The 18,658-nt window shown below is 44.7% G+C and overlaps 1 protein-coding gene across 12 annotated transcripts in view; it reads left to right on the top strand.

The window, feature by feature from the left end:
* ablim1a (actin binding LIM protein 1a) overlaps positions 1–18,658 on the top strand; it is a 46,670-nt gene that overhangs the window by 3,582 nt on the left and 24,430 nt on the right. For 4 of the 12 annotated variants that reach the window (XM_084374827.1, XM_084374832.1, XM_084374829.1 and 1 more), the window contains exons 1-2: positions 861–1,231; positions 17,041–17,178. In XM_084374827.1, the coding sequence (XP_084230953.1) occupies positions 1,141–1,231; positions 17,041–17,178 (229 nt within the window). In that variant the 5' untranslated portion in view covers positions 861–1,140. Of the gene's footprint in view, positions 1–859; positions 1,232–17,040; positions 17,179–18,658 lie in introns of those variants that run through there. The other 8 variants (XR_014624190.1, XR_014624191.1, XM_084374830.1 and 5 more) reach the window with 5 other exon arrangements.

The raw sequence follows: 18,658 nt of genomic DNA, 5'->3' as shown, positions 1-18,658 counted from the left end.
ATAGTCCTCCTCCTCTTCTTCGTTGGTTTTACCGGCGGTCTAAAAACCACACCGCCATTGTATCGGTAGTACATAACATCATGCTATTCACTGATGCGCTGTCCTGAGTGAGTGAGAACGGGCACCCAGCTTCAAAAACAGAAAATCAATATGTGGCGGCCAATGTTGATTTTGTGGCGGACCGCCACAAATAAATTAATGTGCAGGAAACACTGATCAAGTCATTAAGAGTTATGTCAGCTAGGGCTGGGCGATAGGGCCTTAATATAATAATACAGTATTTATAAGCTATATATAATATATATCTCTATATTTTGAAATCTCCCTAAAAGCACTTCATAAACCAATACCAATATATACCAAACAACTTGATGTCAATATTTTGCGATAATATTGTAGGGATGACTATTGGTACTTTCACAAAATATTAACACAATTAAATATTCATCAGTAATGTGAATATAATGACTAAGTGAGTTAAGACAAGTATTAAAACGTCTGGTAAGCTGATAAAATGACATCACTTTACTGTAATGCAGCCTTTCCTACCAGGAAAACACGACACTTATCACGATAATGATATAATATTGATATTTTGCCCGGCCCTAATGTCTGCCTGTTTTATTCACATCTTCAACAGACTAGACTTTTCCAGTAATCACATCTGAAAGTAATTCCACATGTCTGGATAACTTTACGTGACTGGTAGCAAAGGAAATTCCTCCCCGGATACCTGCTGCATCTTCCAGCTCTGTCCTGCTCTGAACTCCTTCCCCGCCCCTCCCGTTCCTGGAGGAGGGTAAGCACATCCTGCACGGCGTACCTGTTACACTGCAGTGTAATCTGGATGATCAATGGCGGATGAGAAAAGGAGGCACGGCTCCATGCTGCAGTAACCTAATCTGATGCCTCCTCCTTCTCCGACCACTGGAGAGGGCTGCTCATGCTCCAACAGCACGACCCTCTGCATCAGCACTTTTCTCCCTCCTCTGTATGTGTGTTGCTGTATTGTACGTGCGAATATGGGGGTTGGTGTGCGCGCGCATGCATGTGTCCTGGCAAAAGCCTGAATAATTGATGAGCAAGGGGAAGGAGTAAAGGCGCTGCCGGACGGGACGGTGTGTGTGGGAGTGTGTAGAGATGGGGGAGAGGGATGCAGCGTGGCAGAAGCCCGGCTACGATGGGCTCTGCAACTACGCCCAAAAAATCACCTCCTGCTTCGGACTGGATGGTAAGAAAGAGACGGAGAGGAGGAGGGAGGGGGTGTGTGTGTGTGTGTTTCTGTTGCAGTAATGGAAGAAGCTGTGATCTGGAATGTATTCTGTGCGGCGGTGCTGATTTCTTGTCGCGCAGGGACGGCAGCCTCGCTGTCTGAGCATGTATGTGTTGCTTTGCGAGTGTGTGGGCAGTCGTGTCAAAGCCACCACACAGCGGATGACAATCGGAGGGCAGTGCCTTCGCTGCAGCAGGATAGCATGTCCTCAGTTTGTCTCAGGTCCATGTGTCTGCATGTGTGGGAGTAAAGAGTGCATGTCTCGTGCTTTTTTGCCTCTTTCCCTGCGATGAAACTCCAGATTTCCTAGCTGGAGACGAAGGTGCGCTTGCGAGCGGAAGCTGAACGAAGTCAAATAAGTTTAAATCTGTATTGATGTAAATAGTAGTTAACTCAGCCAGACATCCTGCTCCTGTGCACCCTCGCAGACAAAGAGGAAAATCATTAAATTTGAAGTGCAGGCCGAGCCCGATGTCTCCAGACTGGAAGGATATTTTGTGCTTTGTCATTGTCTGCTGTGCTTTTCTTCATTGCTACATATCTCTGATTAATTTCATTTGGTGGGAGGAAGAAGATAGCTGTGATTAGCCTTATCTGTCTGATGAATGTTAGGTGTCACGGAAGGTTACTCTGTTTCTCTGTGTGCATGCAGGAGACAGTCCTGTTGTGTTATGGTTTCCCGTTAAAACATGTCATCGCTGTGTTGTTATTTTGGTGTTTTTTTGTGGGATTTGCTCACAGTCACACTCTTCATCATCACTCCCTCCCACCAGGACGTGTCAGTGACTCAAAATTTACCTCATACTCAACTCATATTCCCCAGGAAGGTGAACACATCTGCTTGTAATAACTCAATAGCTAGATGTTAATTTCTCAAGAAATCTTTTTTGGAACAAACTCGTCCCGTCGTCAGATGGTTTGAAGATTACAAACTCAGAACATTCCTCCTTACCAAGTTAAATCTTCCAAAATCCTTTACCAGACGATGTCACCGGATAAAGAGGAGCCACTGCTGGCGTTTCCGCTTCACCGCCGATTTAGTCGCAGTGTTGTGAAGGATCCTGCTGATGATTAACAGTGGGTTTGTGCATTGTTGGCTGCAGGAGCGACCTTGCTGGTTGTTGACCTTGTAAAGGACTGGCAGACTCCCAAGGCAATCTACCCTGAAAGTATGTGTTGGATCACTGGGATGCTGCTTACTCATATGCATCCGTTTGATCTTACTGTACATCAACTCAGTGCAAAGTACAGTTGGACAACAGCACTTTCTAAGCATAATGGAGTCGCGATGCATCTGAAATGCTTAATGATTAATAACTCGCCAAATCAAAACATGTTTCAACCCAAACAACATGTTTACCAGAATCTCAGCTCTTCATCGGACAGATGTTAATAAGCAGAGGAAACATTTGGATGCATTAGGTCCCATCAGGTATAGAGAGACTCCCACCATGCACTGGGCCAACCTGATGTAGAGCTACCTAACCCCACCCAGAAGATAATCATAGGCTCGACGTCAGCCCTAAGCTGCTTAAGGCACCAGGCTGGTTTGGGCTGAAGACACTCATAGTGTAAGCTTCTTTCACTGTTTCTCACTCGGCTCTACCTGCAGCAGACTGCTTTGTCATACCTGCCGCCTCTTGTCTGGCATCTCCACCACAAGGTGGGTGTCAGCACTCCATCCAGCGCAGGTCTGAAGTGACAGGTGGAGGGAACCTAACCAGAGGAGTTTCCTCACTGGATGATTTTATGATGAGCTGCCGTGCGGTCGCCCATCAAGCTCTCCTGGCTCCCTGGTTTCCGTTTCGTGCCTCTACGAACACCCCGCGCTCTTGATGTCCGGAGGCGACTGGATTTTAGAGCGGGTCTGAGCCCGACCCTGGCCAACGTCTACCTGCAGTGTTTCACCCTTATCTGCGGGAGAGTCGAAGGGGACCAGGGCGCAATCATGCCCACCCTGCCCAATCTCAACAGCCTGGGGAAGCTGTGCAGCTCCAGCCGCAGCCAGAGCGTCGACCGCGTCCGGGTGAAGCGCAAGAGCTCAGTGAAGCGCATGTCCATCATCGAGGATGGGCATGTGGCTGAGGTGCTGTACCTCATTCCTAAACAATATATGGAGCAGGTGCCCAACCTCAACCCCAATGACTATTATCTAAGTGAGAGGCTGAATGATGTGGCGACAGGTAAGACAGGAGGAAAGATTTGAAACATTCATTCACCCATCTCTCATAACAGCCATCCATCCAAGCTTTAATGATGAAAAAACGTTGTTGTTCTACTTTTAGACACTTTAATGTGAAGTTGCATTGAATTGTATTATTTCCTTCTCTGCTCTCACTCCTCAACAGTTGTTCGTCAGTGCCACAAGTCACTGATGTTTATTGCTATTCGGCTGCTCTTCTTTCTATTTTGTTTGCGGGTAGGTGTCTGACAATAAATTGATTAGTTGCCGCTCAGGGATTACTCCGTTTTAATTGGATGGCAGCGAGTGATTACACCTCTCTGGAGCCGTTTTCACATCTGACCCGTGCATATGTGCAAGAGCTCCCGTGCACGAGTTATGCAACCATAGCTCCCCGACGCCAGAAAGTGTCAAATGTTGAAAAAGTCCGGAAATTAATCACCGTCCACTCCATAGTTATATAATGCAAAACCCATATGCAAGGGCAGACCTGCTGCAATTTTGCCAAGCAACAGTACATGGGGAAGAGACATGGTGGCTTACATCAGGATTACCACATGGGCATGAGGACAAAATCGAGATTTCCAGTCCTTATGTATCCTCTGACTGCACGCCAGGCACAGTAGTAAAATCATCATCGCTTGGTACTTTGGTTGTTTGCCGCAGACAGCAGATTCTATATTTGGGTTGAAGTGAAGAAGGTTTGTCTCTGCAAAATGACCCCAGATCAAAGATCACAGGGGTCAGCGCTTATGTTAGCCGTTTCATTTCTTCAGAGAGAGCTAAAATCAATCAGACAGTGACAGTCAATGGCTGATTTTTCCATTCTCTTTTTGGGACAACTTTTCTGAGACCCAATATCTGTAAAAAACTGTGTTGTAAGACTTGCAACAGTCATCATTTTATTCCCCTTTAACCTTTTCTGAAACCTCTGTAGTGTCGAGCGTCTACCCAACAAGGCTGAAACACTGTGTCGATGCTGCGTTTTTTCACCCACTGAGCGCTTTTGAATATGAGTGGCACTGATTCTTCTCCCCGCGTGATGTTATCCAGAGGTCACCCAGTGATTGATCGTACCTCAAAGAAAAATGAAAAATAAATCCGCAACCCAAAATTCCTGGATTGTAGATGAAGAAATGTGGTTTGGAAAATGTCGAAATGTTGAATGAATGTTGGAGTGAAAACATGTTTCTGTGTATTCAGCGGTGCTACATCACAGGAATGTTAATGTGACCGAGGTGAAAACACACTTTGAAGAAGTGAACCTGGTTGCACAGGATTGCTCTTCAAAAGGTTCTTGTGTGTTTTGTAACACATTTTAAAATAGAAACAAGCAGGTGAAGAGCTTCATCATCCAGAAAGACAGAAAGGCAGGGCTGTTTGCGCTCCAATAGAAATGGTGGTTATTAATATTTTATCATGTTAATGATGTCATAATAAGCTAACATGTTAACAACTTGTTAACATGCTAACATGTTAACTCATCAACAAGCTAACATGTTAACAACTTATAAAAAGCTAAATTGTCAGCAACTTGTTAACAAGCTGACATGTTAACAACTAGATAACGAGCTAACATGTTAACAACTTGTTAAAAAGCTAACATGGTAAATACTAGATAACAAGTTATCTAGCAACAAGCTAGCATGTTAACAAGTTAAAATGTTAGCTTTTTAACAACTTGTTAAAAAGCTTACATGTTAACAGCTAGATAACAATCTAACATGTTAGGAAATTGTTAAAATCTAACATGTTAACAACTTGTTAAAATCTAACATGTTAACAATCAGTAAACAAGTTAACAACTTTATAACAAGCTGTTAACAAGTCGTTAACAAGCTGTTAACAAATCGTTAACAGGCTAACATGCTAACTTGTTAACACGCCAAAATGCCAACAACTTTATAACAAGCTGTTAACATTCAACATGATTCCAGCTTCTAAAAACTGTCATGCTGTGTCTGCTGGATTAGTAGCCTGAGAGTCTACAAATCCTGAGAGTGTTGACACATGTTTGCTCTGTGTGTTATTGTGTGTGTGTGTGTGTGTGTGTGCATGCGTGTCTATGTGTGAGTGTGCGTGTGTGTGTGTAGTTCATCCTACAATCCTTAATCCCAGGGATAACTGTGCAGTATATCCACACAAACCACTGTTGTTTACCATAAATGTGACCTCTTGCATTACAGTATCGTGTCGGTCTAGCTGCAGAACTTAAAGAAATGGCACTTATTGCTGTCAGTGACATGCTGTGTAGTAGCTGTGCTTAATCTGCACGGATATGACGGGCTGTGCAGGGTGTAGTTACCCAGCCAGGTTATTAATGGCCAGTCAGACATGGATCATCCATAGGTGAGCGGTCGAAACCTCTCATCCATGGATAATAGGCTTTGGTACTCAGGAGTTGCTCTTGGCGAGCCTTGTCTAGCATGAATGTCCAGCAGCTCTAACTGAGATTATTAAAAGAGGGAAGATGAGGTCCATTACAGTATTATGAGAAGACACAATAACAGGAATAATAGGACCTCCGCATGTGTAAAGCATCCTCTGTTCCCTTGAAAGGCGCTATAAAAGCTCAAGTTATTACTGTTATTATCTTTGTGTTGCATTAAGCACTCGGAGGCCACGCTGTAAACCTCTCATTTCCTGAACGAGATGACCAACATTTGGAAAACAGGTCTTATTAAAAAACCCACTCCAATCTTCGGTCATCACAAACTCGTTACGTGTGTCTCTCCCTCCATAATAAAAAAGGGTGGAGTGCTGGAGAAACTATTTTTGCCTCACTGGCGTGCCTCCATTGCCCGACGAGAAGAAAACGCCCCTGTGCAGAGTGATGCACGTCGTTGGGTATCCAGCAGGTGGCACAGTTGACGCTGCAGTGTGTGAATGCACTCTGAATGCATAATGGGCTGCCTGCATCAGCAATTACAGAGGTGGTGCTGATGCAAAAGTATTCCTTCCCTTCAGCCATGGAGAGGCGGAGCGAGGCTTCTCCGGTGTGGGACGGACGGATCAGGGGCGTGTGGTCCTCACCGGGTGCTGGTGTGAAGTGGCTGAGTTGCTCCTGCAATCATGTAGTGTCTACAAACATCGGGTCGGTCATCTGCTATGTCTGGCTGAATCTAAGTGGATTTTATTTGTTGGATTAGGTCAGGCATTAAGTAGTAACAAGTCCAGGCGTGGTGAACAAAGGTCGTCGACCACTTTACAGTGCACTCATTTAAAGATGTAAACCCTTGTTATTTTGCGAGGTTTTTAAGGCACAAGTATGAGCAAATTCTCTAAAGTAAAGATGTCACTGGTCATTCCAGCAGCAGATGATATAAGAGCTGGTGTGTGAGCACCAGTCCCAGCCAGGAATGTGCTCTCCCGTGCTCTCTGTAATTGGATTCCAGGGGATCCACTAAAGATATTAATACAAAGCTCATGCTAGAGATCACGGTAAGTCTGACCTACGACCTCAGATGGCCCGTCTTGCCCTCACATGCGGGCCTCAAACAGAACACGGCCTGCTGGAAAGGGTGCGATTATTAACAACTTAGGCTGTCACTCCAGGTGAGCCTGGCTTTGCTGCGTATGATCAGGTCGACAGTGTTAATTGGATCTGATTAGATAACGCCTATTATCCTCCCATCATACCTTAATAAAAAAAGTGCTTTTCATCGAGGCATCATTTTGTGAACTGTGTGCGTTTAATACATCTTTTATTAAGTTTTAATTATTCACTCTGGCACTCGGTGCTAACCACCTCAAGTTACTCTCATGAACTTTCCAAAATAATTCGTCCTTTGACTCCGTTGCTTTATTTTTCATGATTTTAAGGCCCTTAAGTCCATGTTTGTGTTGTACATCTATCACGTACACTCTTTTGTGTACACTTTTGTGAAACTGAATCAGTTTTTCAGCGCAGCGGGCTAATTGCTGCACTGAAAAGAGTAATTTGTCTCCGCCCGCTGCCCCGTTGTATTGACACAAAGCCTTTGTTGAGGTGTGTGTTATGCAGCACAGCGATCTGCTAAAGGGTTATTCCCGTCAAAAATCAGTTTGTCGAGCTTTTTATTCATGGGCTTCACAGTTCTCACATCATAGCACACAGCTTACAGTGGAAAGTCAGAGTGATGTGCTGTAAGGACAAGATGTTACAACTGAAAAGCACAGAGAAGAAGAGTCTGATGTAACAGATTTATTTATATATACAGTATATAGGGTGCTGTTTATGCCTGACCAGTTTACCTGTGACATATGTGTCCCTCCATCATGACTTCACTGTATGTGCCTGTTTTGGGGGATCTGTAACTGTTTCTGACAGTCACACAGAAGCAGCAGTGGCAGCCACCTGGTTGCTGCAATGAGGAGGCGGCTGACACAACAGAGGGGCTGAGTGAGGGAGCAGGAGGGGACGGGAGAGGGAGGAGGGGGTGGTGGTGGAGGAGGAGGAGGAGGAGGAGTGGGCAGAGGAGAGGGAGGAGGAGAGGGATGGGAGGAAAACAGGCAGTCGGGGAGGCAAACCCCACGCCGTAGCGGTGTTTTCGGGAGGAGAGCTGAGCAGCGCCTACACCTCTCTCTCTCTCTCTCTCTCTCTCTCTCTCTGTGGTGTCTCAGCTCTGGTTTTTTTCTGCTCCTCAGTCTTGACTAAAAAAAGGAAGTAGCAGCTGCTGCTGTGTTACTGCTGATCGATAGCCGGAGCCTTTTCTGGTGCTGATTTACCTGGATTCCAATGGTCATGGTCAAAGAAAAAGGTATTCCAGCGGTCATGGTCCGAGAAGGGTGTGTGTGTGTCTGTGTGTGTGTGATGAGTGTGTTTTAAGGGGGGATTTGTTTGGCTTGTCGTGCTGTGACTGTCTGCAGTGTGTGTGTGTAGATGTGCAGCATGTCCAGTTGTATTTGCACTGCTGTGTCTGGCTGAATTAGACGTAGTTTGACTGGATTTTTTTCATCATTTTCAGAGGGTGTGGATGTGCGATACAGTCACGATGATATGGACGTGATTTTCTTTATGTGGGTGTGTGTTGCTTGCAAGAAGCATGACTAATGACAGTGTATGAATGTGCATCTTCAACATATCGACACGTTCTCTCTGGTTTGAACGTGCTACGCCCTTCTCGATACTCTCCAGCAGCTGATGCTTGGCTCTGAGTCGGCTTTAATTTGGCAGCGTCAGTCTTTGTGTAAATGTACGTTGGAGCAAAGCGTCTGGCTTTGTTGTAGCTTGACACCGAATCCAGAACGTTCAGGGCGATCATGTGCAGATAGATGTGGGTTGAAACGATCCGTCTTTTGATGCAGGCTGATGGGGAAAGGTAACATGTAGAGAGGGAAAGTGGAGCACCAGTGTAGGGATCCACACTGCGCAGAGCTGTGGACCTGCACTCCCTCTCTCCCTCTCCCTCTCTCTCTCTCTCTCTCTCTCTCTCGCTCTGTCTGCAGCCGTTGCCATGGCGACCATCTGAAAGGTACACTCCATTGTTGTCAGCTGTGGCCTCATTCATAGCGTCCTGTTAAAAAAGAGAGAAAGATGATTGTTTCCACCTATAGACGAGGTCGCCCGGCTGTGTGGGCTGAATTAGGTGAAGTCATGGGGGGGGTTGATGTTCCAGAGATATTAACATTCCCGGCAATTTACAGCGGCATGCGGTCGTGAGGTTGACCATTGTTTGTCATTATGACTCATAGCAAGCAGCTACATAGGCGCAATTTTCTATATTAAAAAAGGCCTCGTTTAAATTCAATTCTCGAGAGAAGCAACGGCAACAAATCTCTGCCTTGTGACTCTTCTGACCACTTTGACAAATGAAGGACAAATATTTGAATAATAGGCGTGTAACTGAATCTATAAATGTAACTCAAAGCAAACTATTACATCACCTTTTTCCACAATGGAGCTGAATGTGAAAGCAATTAATCACAGTAATAGGTCATTACACGTCATCATTTCACTCCAACTCCCTTAATAGAGTCTGGGCTTGATATATTACTCCTGTGTTTCAGTGGAGAGTTTGTGTTCTGCGTGTGGGCACTGTGATATTTTTATGCTTTGTCTGAAAATATCTCTATCACCGAAATAAAAAAAAACATGTTTACAGATTTTCTTTGACAGATAGGAGTGTGTAGGTTTGTTTGTGTATCCGACAGCACACTGGTGGCCGGAGGCGGCGTCCGACTCTGGAGCTGTTCCCTTCATGTGGATTCCACTCGCCGCAAAGAAAAAAGGCCTTTGCCATCAAGTCCCCGAGCTGGCAGCACACCCGTAACCTCTGGCTGCCACATGTTCCTTCTCCCACAAAATCCCTCTGAAAGTTTTCTGTCGACTTAACCGGCTACCTCGCCTCTTGACTCGCTGACTCTTGGGATTCGTCCACATTTAGAGTTTTTCGTTTCGTGGGAATGCTTTCTGCGACCTAAGATTTCATCCTCGCATCCTCCAGGGATCTCATCATGCAACCTGTCAGCAGCCAGGTGGGCTCTGTAACAGAAGGTTGCACAGCTGACCAAATACTGAATCACACTGTACGCTCAGAGTGATGAATCATAGTAAAGGGATTGCAGTGTTAGCGTTTTGTCTGCTTGCAGGCGGCCGTCCTATTTTCAAAGCTAAGAATACCCTTGAAATAGTTTGTAATTTATTTGGGCCATGTGTACCCACACGGCAGTCTCATCTTTTCTACCTTGATCTACACGTGCTTCTGAGACTTGTGCACATTTGCCCAACTTCATTTATGCTCTCTCTCTGCGTTAAACTGCGTAAGAAGAAGCCCCGCTGACTCCGTGAGATGAGACGATCGTCGTCACGTATACGTCACCTGCCTCGTGCAAACTCCAACAACTCTCCGCATTCACAATCTGAACACATTTCTCTTGACATGGAAGTCGAATGTCATGTGCCTCTCCCTGTGGCTGCCTGCTGTGATTTCGCAGAGTGCTGCTGCAGACAACTGCAGTGGTGCCTCATCTTTGAAGCTTGCCAGTGTCTATCCCCTGAAAGAGGAGCTAAACCCTTTCGCAGACATCAATGCAACACACACTCTCGTAGACGCGCACTGTTTGTACAGCTGGCACACAGGACCAGAATATACAGATGAGATAAGTGTTCGGCCGGGGGAGAGAGACAGCCACCGAACTAAAATATACAGGCTAAAACAACAAGAGTGACACGAGAATCGCATGAGAGAAACGCAGACTGTGGCCATACATTGTGCCCGTCAACAAACATCCTCCCCGTCTGCCATCAATTGGTTTGATTATCACAGGAAGCGCGACGCAGGAGGAGTGTGGGGTTCCTAACGGGCCGTCATTCCGAGGCAAAAAGCCAGGGCCTTCATCAGCTCTACAAACACAATGGCTTCTGCAGTTCATAAAGCCACCATTGTCTCCTCTCAGATAAGTGGCTGGACTGGAAGTCTCTCTCTGTTTATCAGCGTGCCGTTATTATGATGTACCCACCCAACAACAAACGCTGCACACTGTGGCGTTCAACCATTCAGACGAGATCATTATTCCAAACCCAGGTCCCTGAGGGTTAGTGTTTCAAGGTTGGGGGGCCTGTTGGAGGCCGATAGGGTTCCCCCCTGCAATTTGTGCCCACGTTTGAAGTGCTTTGTCTGGGACGCTGGTGGCGGGGCAGAGGGGTGGGGAGGTGGTGAATACATCCATACATATTCATGGAGGGGAGGGTTAAGGGCTTCTTGTTATGTCTGGGTGATAAAGAGCTCCACGCACCCTCCCCCAAACGCACACACACACACACACACACACGTCCGATCACGCTTTGGGATTTCATGGTGGGCATATCTGGTGCCGTTTGATATCCATTATGGGTCGGACCCCATTGGAATATTTCATCCCAAACTGGTTGGATTGGTTGGATGTTGGAGTAGAAAGTGTGTTCTTGTGTGTGTGTGTGTGTGTGTGTGTGTGTGTGTGTGTGTGTGTGTGTGTGTGTGTGTTTTGTTGTCTATAAAGCAGACACACTGGAGGGCAAAAAGTGTTGGCATGGATGCCAAGAGTGGAGATGGCTGCTTGTGCCACTCTCTTCATCTGTCCCTTTGCCTCTCCATGTAACACAAACACACTCAAACGCACTAAGGCACATGCACACACACTATACACACACTCTCACACACTTCGGGGCTGCTATCTGTCTGTGCTGGAAACTCTTCTGTCTGCGACTCTTACAGTAACAAAGGCGGTAAGCGTCTGAATATTTTATTGGTTCTTTTCATCTCTCATCTATTGTTTAATTGAATTCCCCTCTTCCCTGTGCGTCTCCAACCTTCAACTTTGGCTGTGCTCTCCTCGGGGCTCGTGGTAGGAAATGAAGGCAACAAAGTCTGAAGCTTCCTCAGCAAATCCCGCACCCTCTGTCAATAACCCCACTCTATTGTTATTTACCAGCAAGGCTGGGCCACGTGTTACGGTAAAATCTGTCCTCAGGGGATTCAAGATGGCCCTCTTCACTTCCCTCCAGAGTATCATCTGCAGCCTTTATTATTGCCAACGCAGCTAGGCTTTGCTTAAATGGGTGGGGGGTTGGGGTGGGACGTAGGGGTGGAGAGAGCAGCCCCCTTCCTATGCGCCTGGCTTTGGGATGCTCTGCTGGTTATTGTTCCCTCAGCACCCTGTGTGTGTGTCTGTGTGTGAGTGTGTGTGTGTGTTCATTGTGTGTTTAGGCTCATATCAGTCACTTTATCCCCTGGTGATGAGGCAGGACAGATCACTCTGTCAGCACAGCCAACACATCCAGCCCAGAATGAGGAATGTGAGCAGCAGTCGGAAAAATTGTACTACTGTATATTTCACAGTAAGTTGCTCTGTGCTGAGGTTGCTTCATGTACTGCGTGCTTACTTATTTATAGCATTATATAATATACAGTCTAGCAAATCAAGCGTCATTCTGCTGCCATCACAAGAACCCCTAAAGACTCGCTAATGGATTCATTTCAAATCCACGTTATTGAAGTGAAATTGCTTCAAGTCATGCTTTTGTGGACATAAAGTCACAAGTGTGGCGCCCTGCTTAAAAGAGGTCTCACTAATGGATTTAATGGCCAAACAAATCTTATAAATGGTTTTAATCTGATCCTTTCAGCAAACCCTTTATATGTTGGCTTCTTTAATTTATATGAAACACCATGTAGCGTGCCCATCTCGGCTTGATTTCTCCACAGTCTCACTCACCCGCTGCTGAGGCCAACACACAGTGCTTCACAGTGGAAGAGGCGGGGTTGAGCTGGAAAAACACACAGCGCACATAGAGTCCCATCCAAAACTCATTTTTTTTAGAGCCTCCGTGCACGGGAGTCAAACATCTGTCTTGGATTTTTGTCAGCCAGTTATGACGTGAGCAGTGTTGACTTTTCCATGATGTGCCGTCCCTGCTGACAGCACAACGCTCAATGAAATGTTAAATATAGCAATACAAGCACACTCAAAGAGAGATTGTTGGCATCAACGATGAAAAATATATATAATTTGAAAATATATATACTTTTAAGCTGCCATGTCTTATCAAGAGTGTGAGGGAGGGTTGTTATTAGCTCGGTGTCTCTGTGTTCAGGGGTCAGACTGGTGCAGTTGAGTTGATGGGAGGTGGAATCTTTAAGAGAGGAGGAATGGGAGGTAATTCCAAAGTTGTTACTCATATGTTATGTTTTCTTATCCACGCTGACATTCAGGAATATGCAGGGGCAGAGGACATGTGACGCACGTAGCTGAGGTTGGAAAAACTTGTGGAAAACTGTCTACACTCACTGAGGCTAAGCTAGCTGCTGGGTGGTCAGTAAATCTCTTCAAATTGTGCGGCCGCCTGCTCGTTAGACAACAGTTTCTGATTTACTATTCCTACACTTGCTCAGTGCAAAATATGCAAAGTGTTGCGAAGGAGGATTCGAAGGCACCCTTTGGTGAGCGAGGCCAAGTAACGACGGAAAACCAACAAATGACGTACAGTGCACTGTAAAGTCTGAATTTACTCAAAAACTATCGAGGAAACTAACTACTTCAAATTCAGTAGTAAAGTAGACTAATTGTTAAAACGTATTAGCTTGTACAACTTAAATTACTAGTCTTTACTTGGTTATTCTGAGGGTAACTGGTTTCCTGAAGTTTTAAAAGTTTCAATGTTTACAGTGTATGTACATTACTCTTACTGCTGAATAATTAGTTAATGTAATCTAATTACTTTTTGAATTATTAACATGTAATGAGTAATCGAGTCAAGTTTTCAGTTAACTTTTCCCAAACTGTTCAGATGAGTGCTAATGTCGCTAAGCGATTATTTGTGACATGTTCACTATATAATAACCCTACTACGTGTGTTAGTAGTAGTGTTACCTGTACACCTTGTTCCGCTTCTCCCGAAAAATCAATTAATGCAGGTTTAAGATTTTGTGAAAGCATCTTATTTTATATTCCTGATCCTGTTTTGTCCTATTTAAACTTTTTTGTTTATTGAAAAGTGTGAAACCATACCTGGAACAAGTCCCTCCTCGTTTTTGATATACTTAGGATATACTTGCTATCACTGATCTGTTTAGTCTGGACCATGATTCTCGTCAGTAATAATAATATTGTACTCAGCAGATTAGTTACAGAGATCTGGGAATGTAGAGACATGCCGAACAGACGGAGCAAGAAACACAAGCAGTCAGACATTCAGGCAGGTTATTATAAACTCCGGTTTGCCAAATTTATTTGAAAGAGAAAACTATGAGGAATAGTAAAATTACACCCCAAACTGTCCAGCGTAAACATCCATTGCAATTTATAGGCCAAGTTCCTGGTTCACCTTTGACCTTCCATTCTTAGTTGTAGTTGTGGCAACTGGCAACAATCAGTAAACCAAAACAACTTGTAATAAACTGCAGCTGTCCTTAAAGTCATTCCAGGCTGAAAACAAGTCTCAAAATGACTTTGTTAGATTGTATATACAGTATTTGCAGAGTGCAATTACCCAGATGGCCTGTGTTTTTCTATGGAGGTGTGATGTCACACACAGAGCTGCTGAGAGCCACTGTCACAGTAGTCTGGCTCACCCAGAGATGACTCATTGTCCTGCTGACTGTAATCACATCAGAGACACCGGGCAGACAGATCGTCCTCCCTCCAACCCCTTGCACCCACATTCCTTCCACCCTCCCTCCAATTATCCCGTCTTCTTCTTCTTCCACTGTTTTTTCACAACGCAACTTAGTTCACTTTTCAATCCAAATTATGAATAGACTGATGTTCTGTGAATGGCTCCCATAAGAATAATCATAGGACAGTTCAGACTGCCCCAAGAGGATGAATCAAAGTGTCTCATTAAGAAAATATTGTTCTGAACACTGGACTCTCTCTGTGATCTGATTTCACCGCAGTTAAACTGTCTTCCAATATCAGACGGCCACACCAACTGTAAAAGTGGGATGCAAGGTAGACCAAGTCATCAATAATCCAGAGTAATGTCTCTCTTTGGTCGACCATCGATTGGTCATGACGCTATTTCTGTGCCTTTGGTGGTGTCTTATTTTAGCCTCGCAGACTAATGATTCATTGCGGAGCAGAAAGAGCAAAGATCCTTTCATGTGTATTCTTAGTGTGTGTGTGTGCGTGCATGTTTGTGTGTGTGTGTGTATCTTTGTTTGAAAAAGAGAGAGAAATGAGAGGATGAAAGAAAGAGGCTGCCCTGCTAGTTAAGGCTCCTGAATGTGAAATAATCTGCCGGTTTCAGAATAGCTGATAAGCTGTGTGCAATGCGGCACTGCAGCAGTATTTACGTCCCGTACAGAAGTGCTGGATTAATGTCCGTCTATGTCAGCGACGCCAAAACTTTTTACTGAGGAGGGCCACAGGCTGCCGTGTCGTGGATTTAAAGATAATACTGTATACGGCTTGTAGGGATGAAGCAAGATGATAATAGCTTCTCTGTCTTATATGATTATGATGGCTGTCACAATTCATCACATTAAGAGAGTGATGTCTAAATCTTTACCCAGATTAAGATCTAGCGCATCCAGAACATTTTGCCATCAAAAGTAGCATACTTCAATACCGTTTGTAGTCGTGTTTGCGGCACCATAGTGGCTTTACGGACAGCAATGTTAGTCTGCTGACCACTACTTTGGTTCGGACTGAAATATCTCAAACAGATGACCATGAAATTGTGGACACACGCCTACTGGCTTTTATCCTCTGACTTCTCCTCAAGTGCCTCCAACAAGGCAACGTTTTTATGTGTTCAGTGAAACATGTCAGCATCTGGCTTATGGATTGGCACAAGACTTAGCACCGATGTTCATGGTTCCCACATGATAGATCCTCAAGACTTTGGTGGTCCCCTTCACTTGTTTTCCAGCGTCACCACGAGGTTGATATTCGTGGCTTTGTCTCGACAACTAATGGATGGATTGCCCCCGAAATTTGGCTCCGACACTCCCCTCAGGAACTTTGATTTCTTTTCATACACTCATTCATTGGGTCAAAATCAAAAAGTACTCAAGTTACATTACTTTAATATTGTGATACTTAGATTCACATAACTGACTGCACCTGCTAAACATCCACATGCTAGCAGTGTCATAGTGAGCATGTTAGCATGCTGATTAAGCCCAAAGCACAGCTGTGCCTACGTGCAGCCTCACAAAGCTGCTGGCGTGGCTGTGACGTAGTCTCTGTCACAGGTGCTCTTCTACTTTCTTCTACCTACCTTAGTTTTGTTTTCCTTGCATCTGCACACTGGCAGTGCAGCTGGAAATATTTTTTTTTTGTGTGTGTGTGTGTGTGTGTGTGTGTGTGTGTCCTTACGGGAAGATATTTGACAACTGCTATTTTTTCACACACTCTGAGACAATCAATCAAAGCAAACATTAAGGCTGCTCTGTTTTATTGTTACCCCTTAGCTTGCCAAAAAATCTGTAGCTTTAAAAAACATTTGTCACTTTCTTGTTGGTTCAGGAGTTCACCTCAAACTTTTAAACGCGGCAAAAAGAAGCCAAATATGTTAGAGCTGCACAATTCATCGAAATATGAATGAAATGAAGTGATGCAGCGATCCTGTCTACTAATCTTGTTCTCCAGATGTTGGCACAGACCACAATAAATGACTTTTCTACCTTATCATGCAGCCCTAATAACGATTACTTGGAACATAAGCCAGACATAGACAGAAATCGCTCACAATATTATCTTTTTGAGGATGAAACTTAATAGTGAAACAGATTTTATCAATACCCTTTTAGCCTGCCTTTTCCCAAGCCCTGCTCCTCTCAGCATTTTGACTGTCCAGTCTCCACTGATCAAGGCAGACTATATTTAGCTTGTCGCTCTCTAGAGAGACTATCTGGGCCGTGAACCCCAAGTTGTGCTGTCCTGCTCAATGTTGTTCCGTTTTTACCCTGACAGGCACTCAGCAGTTGGTCTTTATCTCTGGTGTTTGTGTGATGCTGCAGAGTCAAATCCTTGTGTGGAGCGTGTCCTCGGATGAACGCAGCTGAAAGAAAAAACCTCTCAAAGCAGTGTTAAAAACCCGCACTGACTGCCACATACAGTGACCGTGATGACTCATCAACGTTAAAGTTCAATTGTAACATTGGTGTCTTCTCTCTTGCAGTGGCTCATGCGCAGGACACACACCACCACTCCACAGAGAAGCCCCTGATTCAGTGCTACAAGTGTGGGGAGCCATGCAAGGGAGAGGTGCTGCGGGTGCAGAACAAGCACTTCCACCTCAAGTGCTTCACCTGTAAAGGTAAACTTTTCAAGAATGTTAGTGCAGGCAGTGATGTTCGTGTTCAGGTTCATGATTTGAAGCAGGAGCAGTGTTGGTGCAGACTTAGACCTCTTTAACTTTCAACACCTTTTCATGCACAATTGCATACACAAATACTCCTTTAATTGCAACTTGGTGATTGGGAGGTTTATTCAATTAAATATCAGGTGTTGAATTGGTTTCAGTAGTATTTGATGCTTGTGTTTTGGCCCAGCCTTACTCCATGCGAGACAACACTAATATCATCATCAAATAGACCAGTCTTTGGTAAATAAGTGATTTACAATTTAAAAATGAGCCCTCAGACAGCTCAGACGAGTATTTTGTTTTCAGAATAGGAGAAGAAGAATGTGGGGGTTGTGTGAAAACTGGCAGCCAAGGTGTGAAGTTTTACATTTCTGAGCTAATTTGATGCTGTCACAATAGTAAGACATTTGCTTTCTCTCATTCAGTGCACGCTGCTTAATGTTGCCTGTGCTGACTACAGTTGGGTTTTGTAAAATATGATGATAGCTCACAGGTATTAGAGGACTCATATGCCTGATGGCACTTTAGGTAAAACAAACTGTCCTTTTCCTGGTTGTCCTCAAAAGTATCCCAATCACGCAAAGTTGGAAAGGAGCGGAACAAGTCCCTAAAGGCCACAACGTCCTTTCCATCCTCCACTAACGAGGGGGATACATGGTGGCATGACTCATCTTCATTTCTCAGACCTACAAACTTCATTTAAAGTTCCATCCAGGCTGCTAAGTGACAGTGCAAATCCTCCCTCGTTAAGCCTAAATACTGATGGATTTCTGGCATGATTGTGATGTAGACGCCTACGAATGATTGAGCAGTCTCGCCCTTTCAGGTTGACCCTTGGCCGCTGAAGCCCTTGTAGTTAATCTGTGACTGAAGCACTGTTATAGAGTTAGCTTAGTTCACCAAAGGCCCAGAATAACACACGCAAACACTGAGATTAGTACCTAATTCTGTCCTTTACAAGTGGATATACATGCCTTTAGAGAGTCAGTAGTACTAAAAGTGTTTGGTTGTGTGTGTGTGTGCACACGAGTTAGCGGTTGTCAAAGACGACATGAGGATAGCTCGGATAGCCAAAAGACACACTGTCCCAGTCCTTGCTCTAAATTTACATGTGCTGTTGCCAGTCTCCAACCCGTAGGAGGACGAATAATAAAATAAAAAACAGTCATGCCAGGCTGGGCTGAGCTTATTGACACACAAAGATTATTAACAGATACTACTCTTTTGGCAGACAAAGCCCAAACATCTCATTCCATCAAATGCACAAAAGCAAAAACCTTTCAGTGTCCCTGAATTCACTTTCATTTCAATTTCATAAATTGAACCTAAGTCTCCAAAAAGGCATTTTAGGTAATGGCATGCATCTGTTGCAGATCGGAGGTGGGTGGGCATCAGAGCCAAAGGCCACCAGATCTCCACTGCTGGGTTTTCT

This window comes from Pagrus pagrus (genome assembly GCF_965226575.1).
Source record: "Pagrus pagrus genome assembly, chromosome: 15".
In the NCBI taxonomy this organism is placed as follows: domain Eukaryota; kingdom Metazoa; phylum Chordata; class Actinopteri; order Spariformes; family Sparidae; genus Pagrus; species Pagrus pagrus.
Note: the sequence above shows the minus strand (reverse complement) of the source record. Positions and strands in the feature narration are given on the sequence as shown.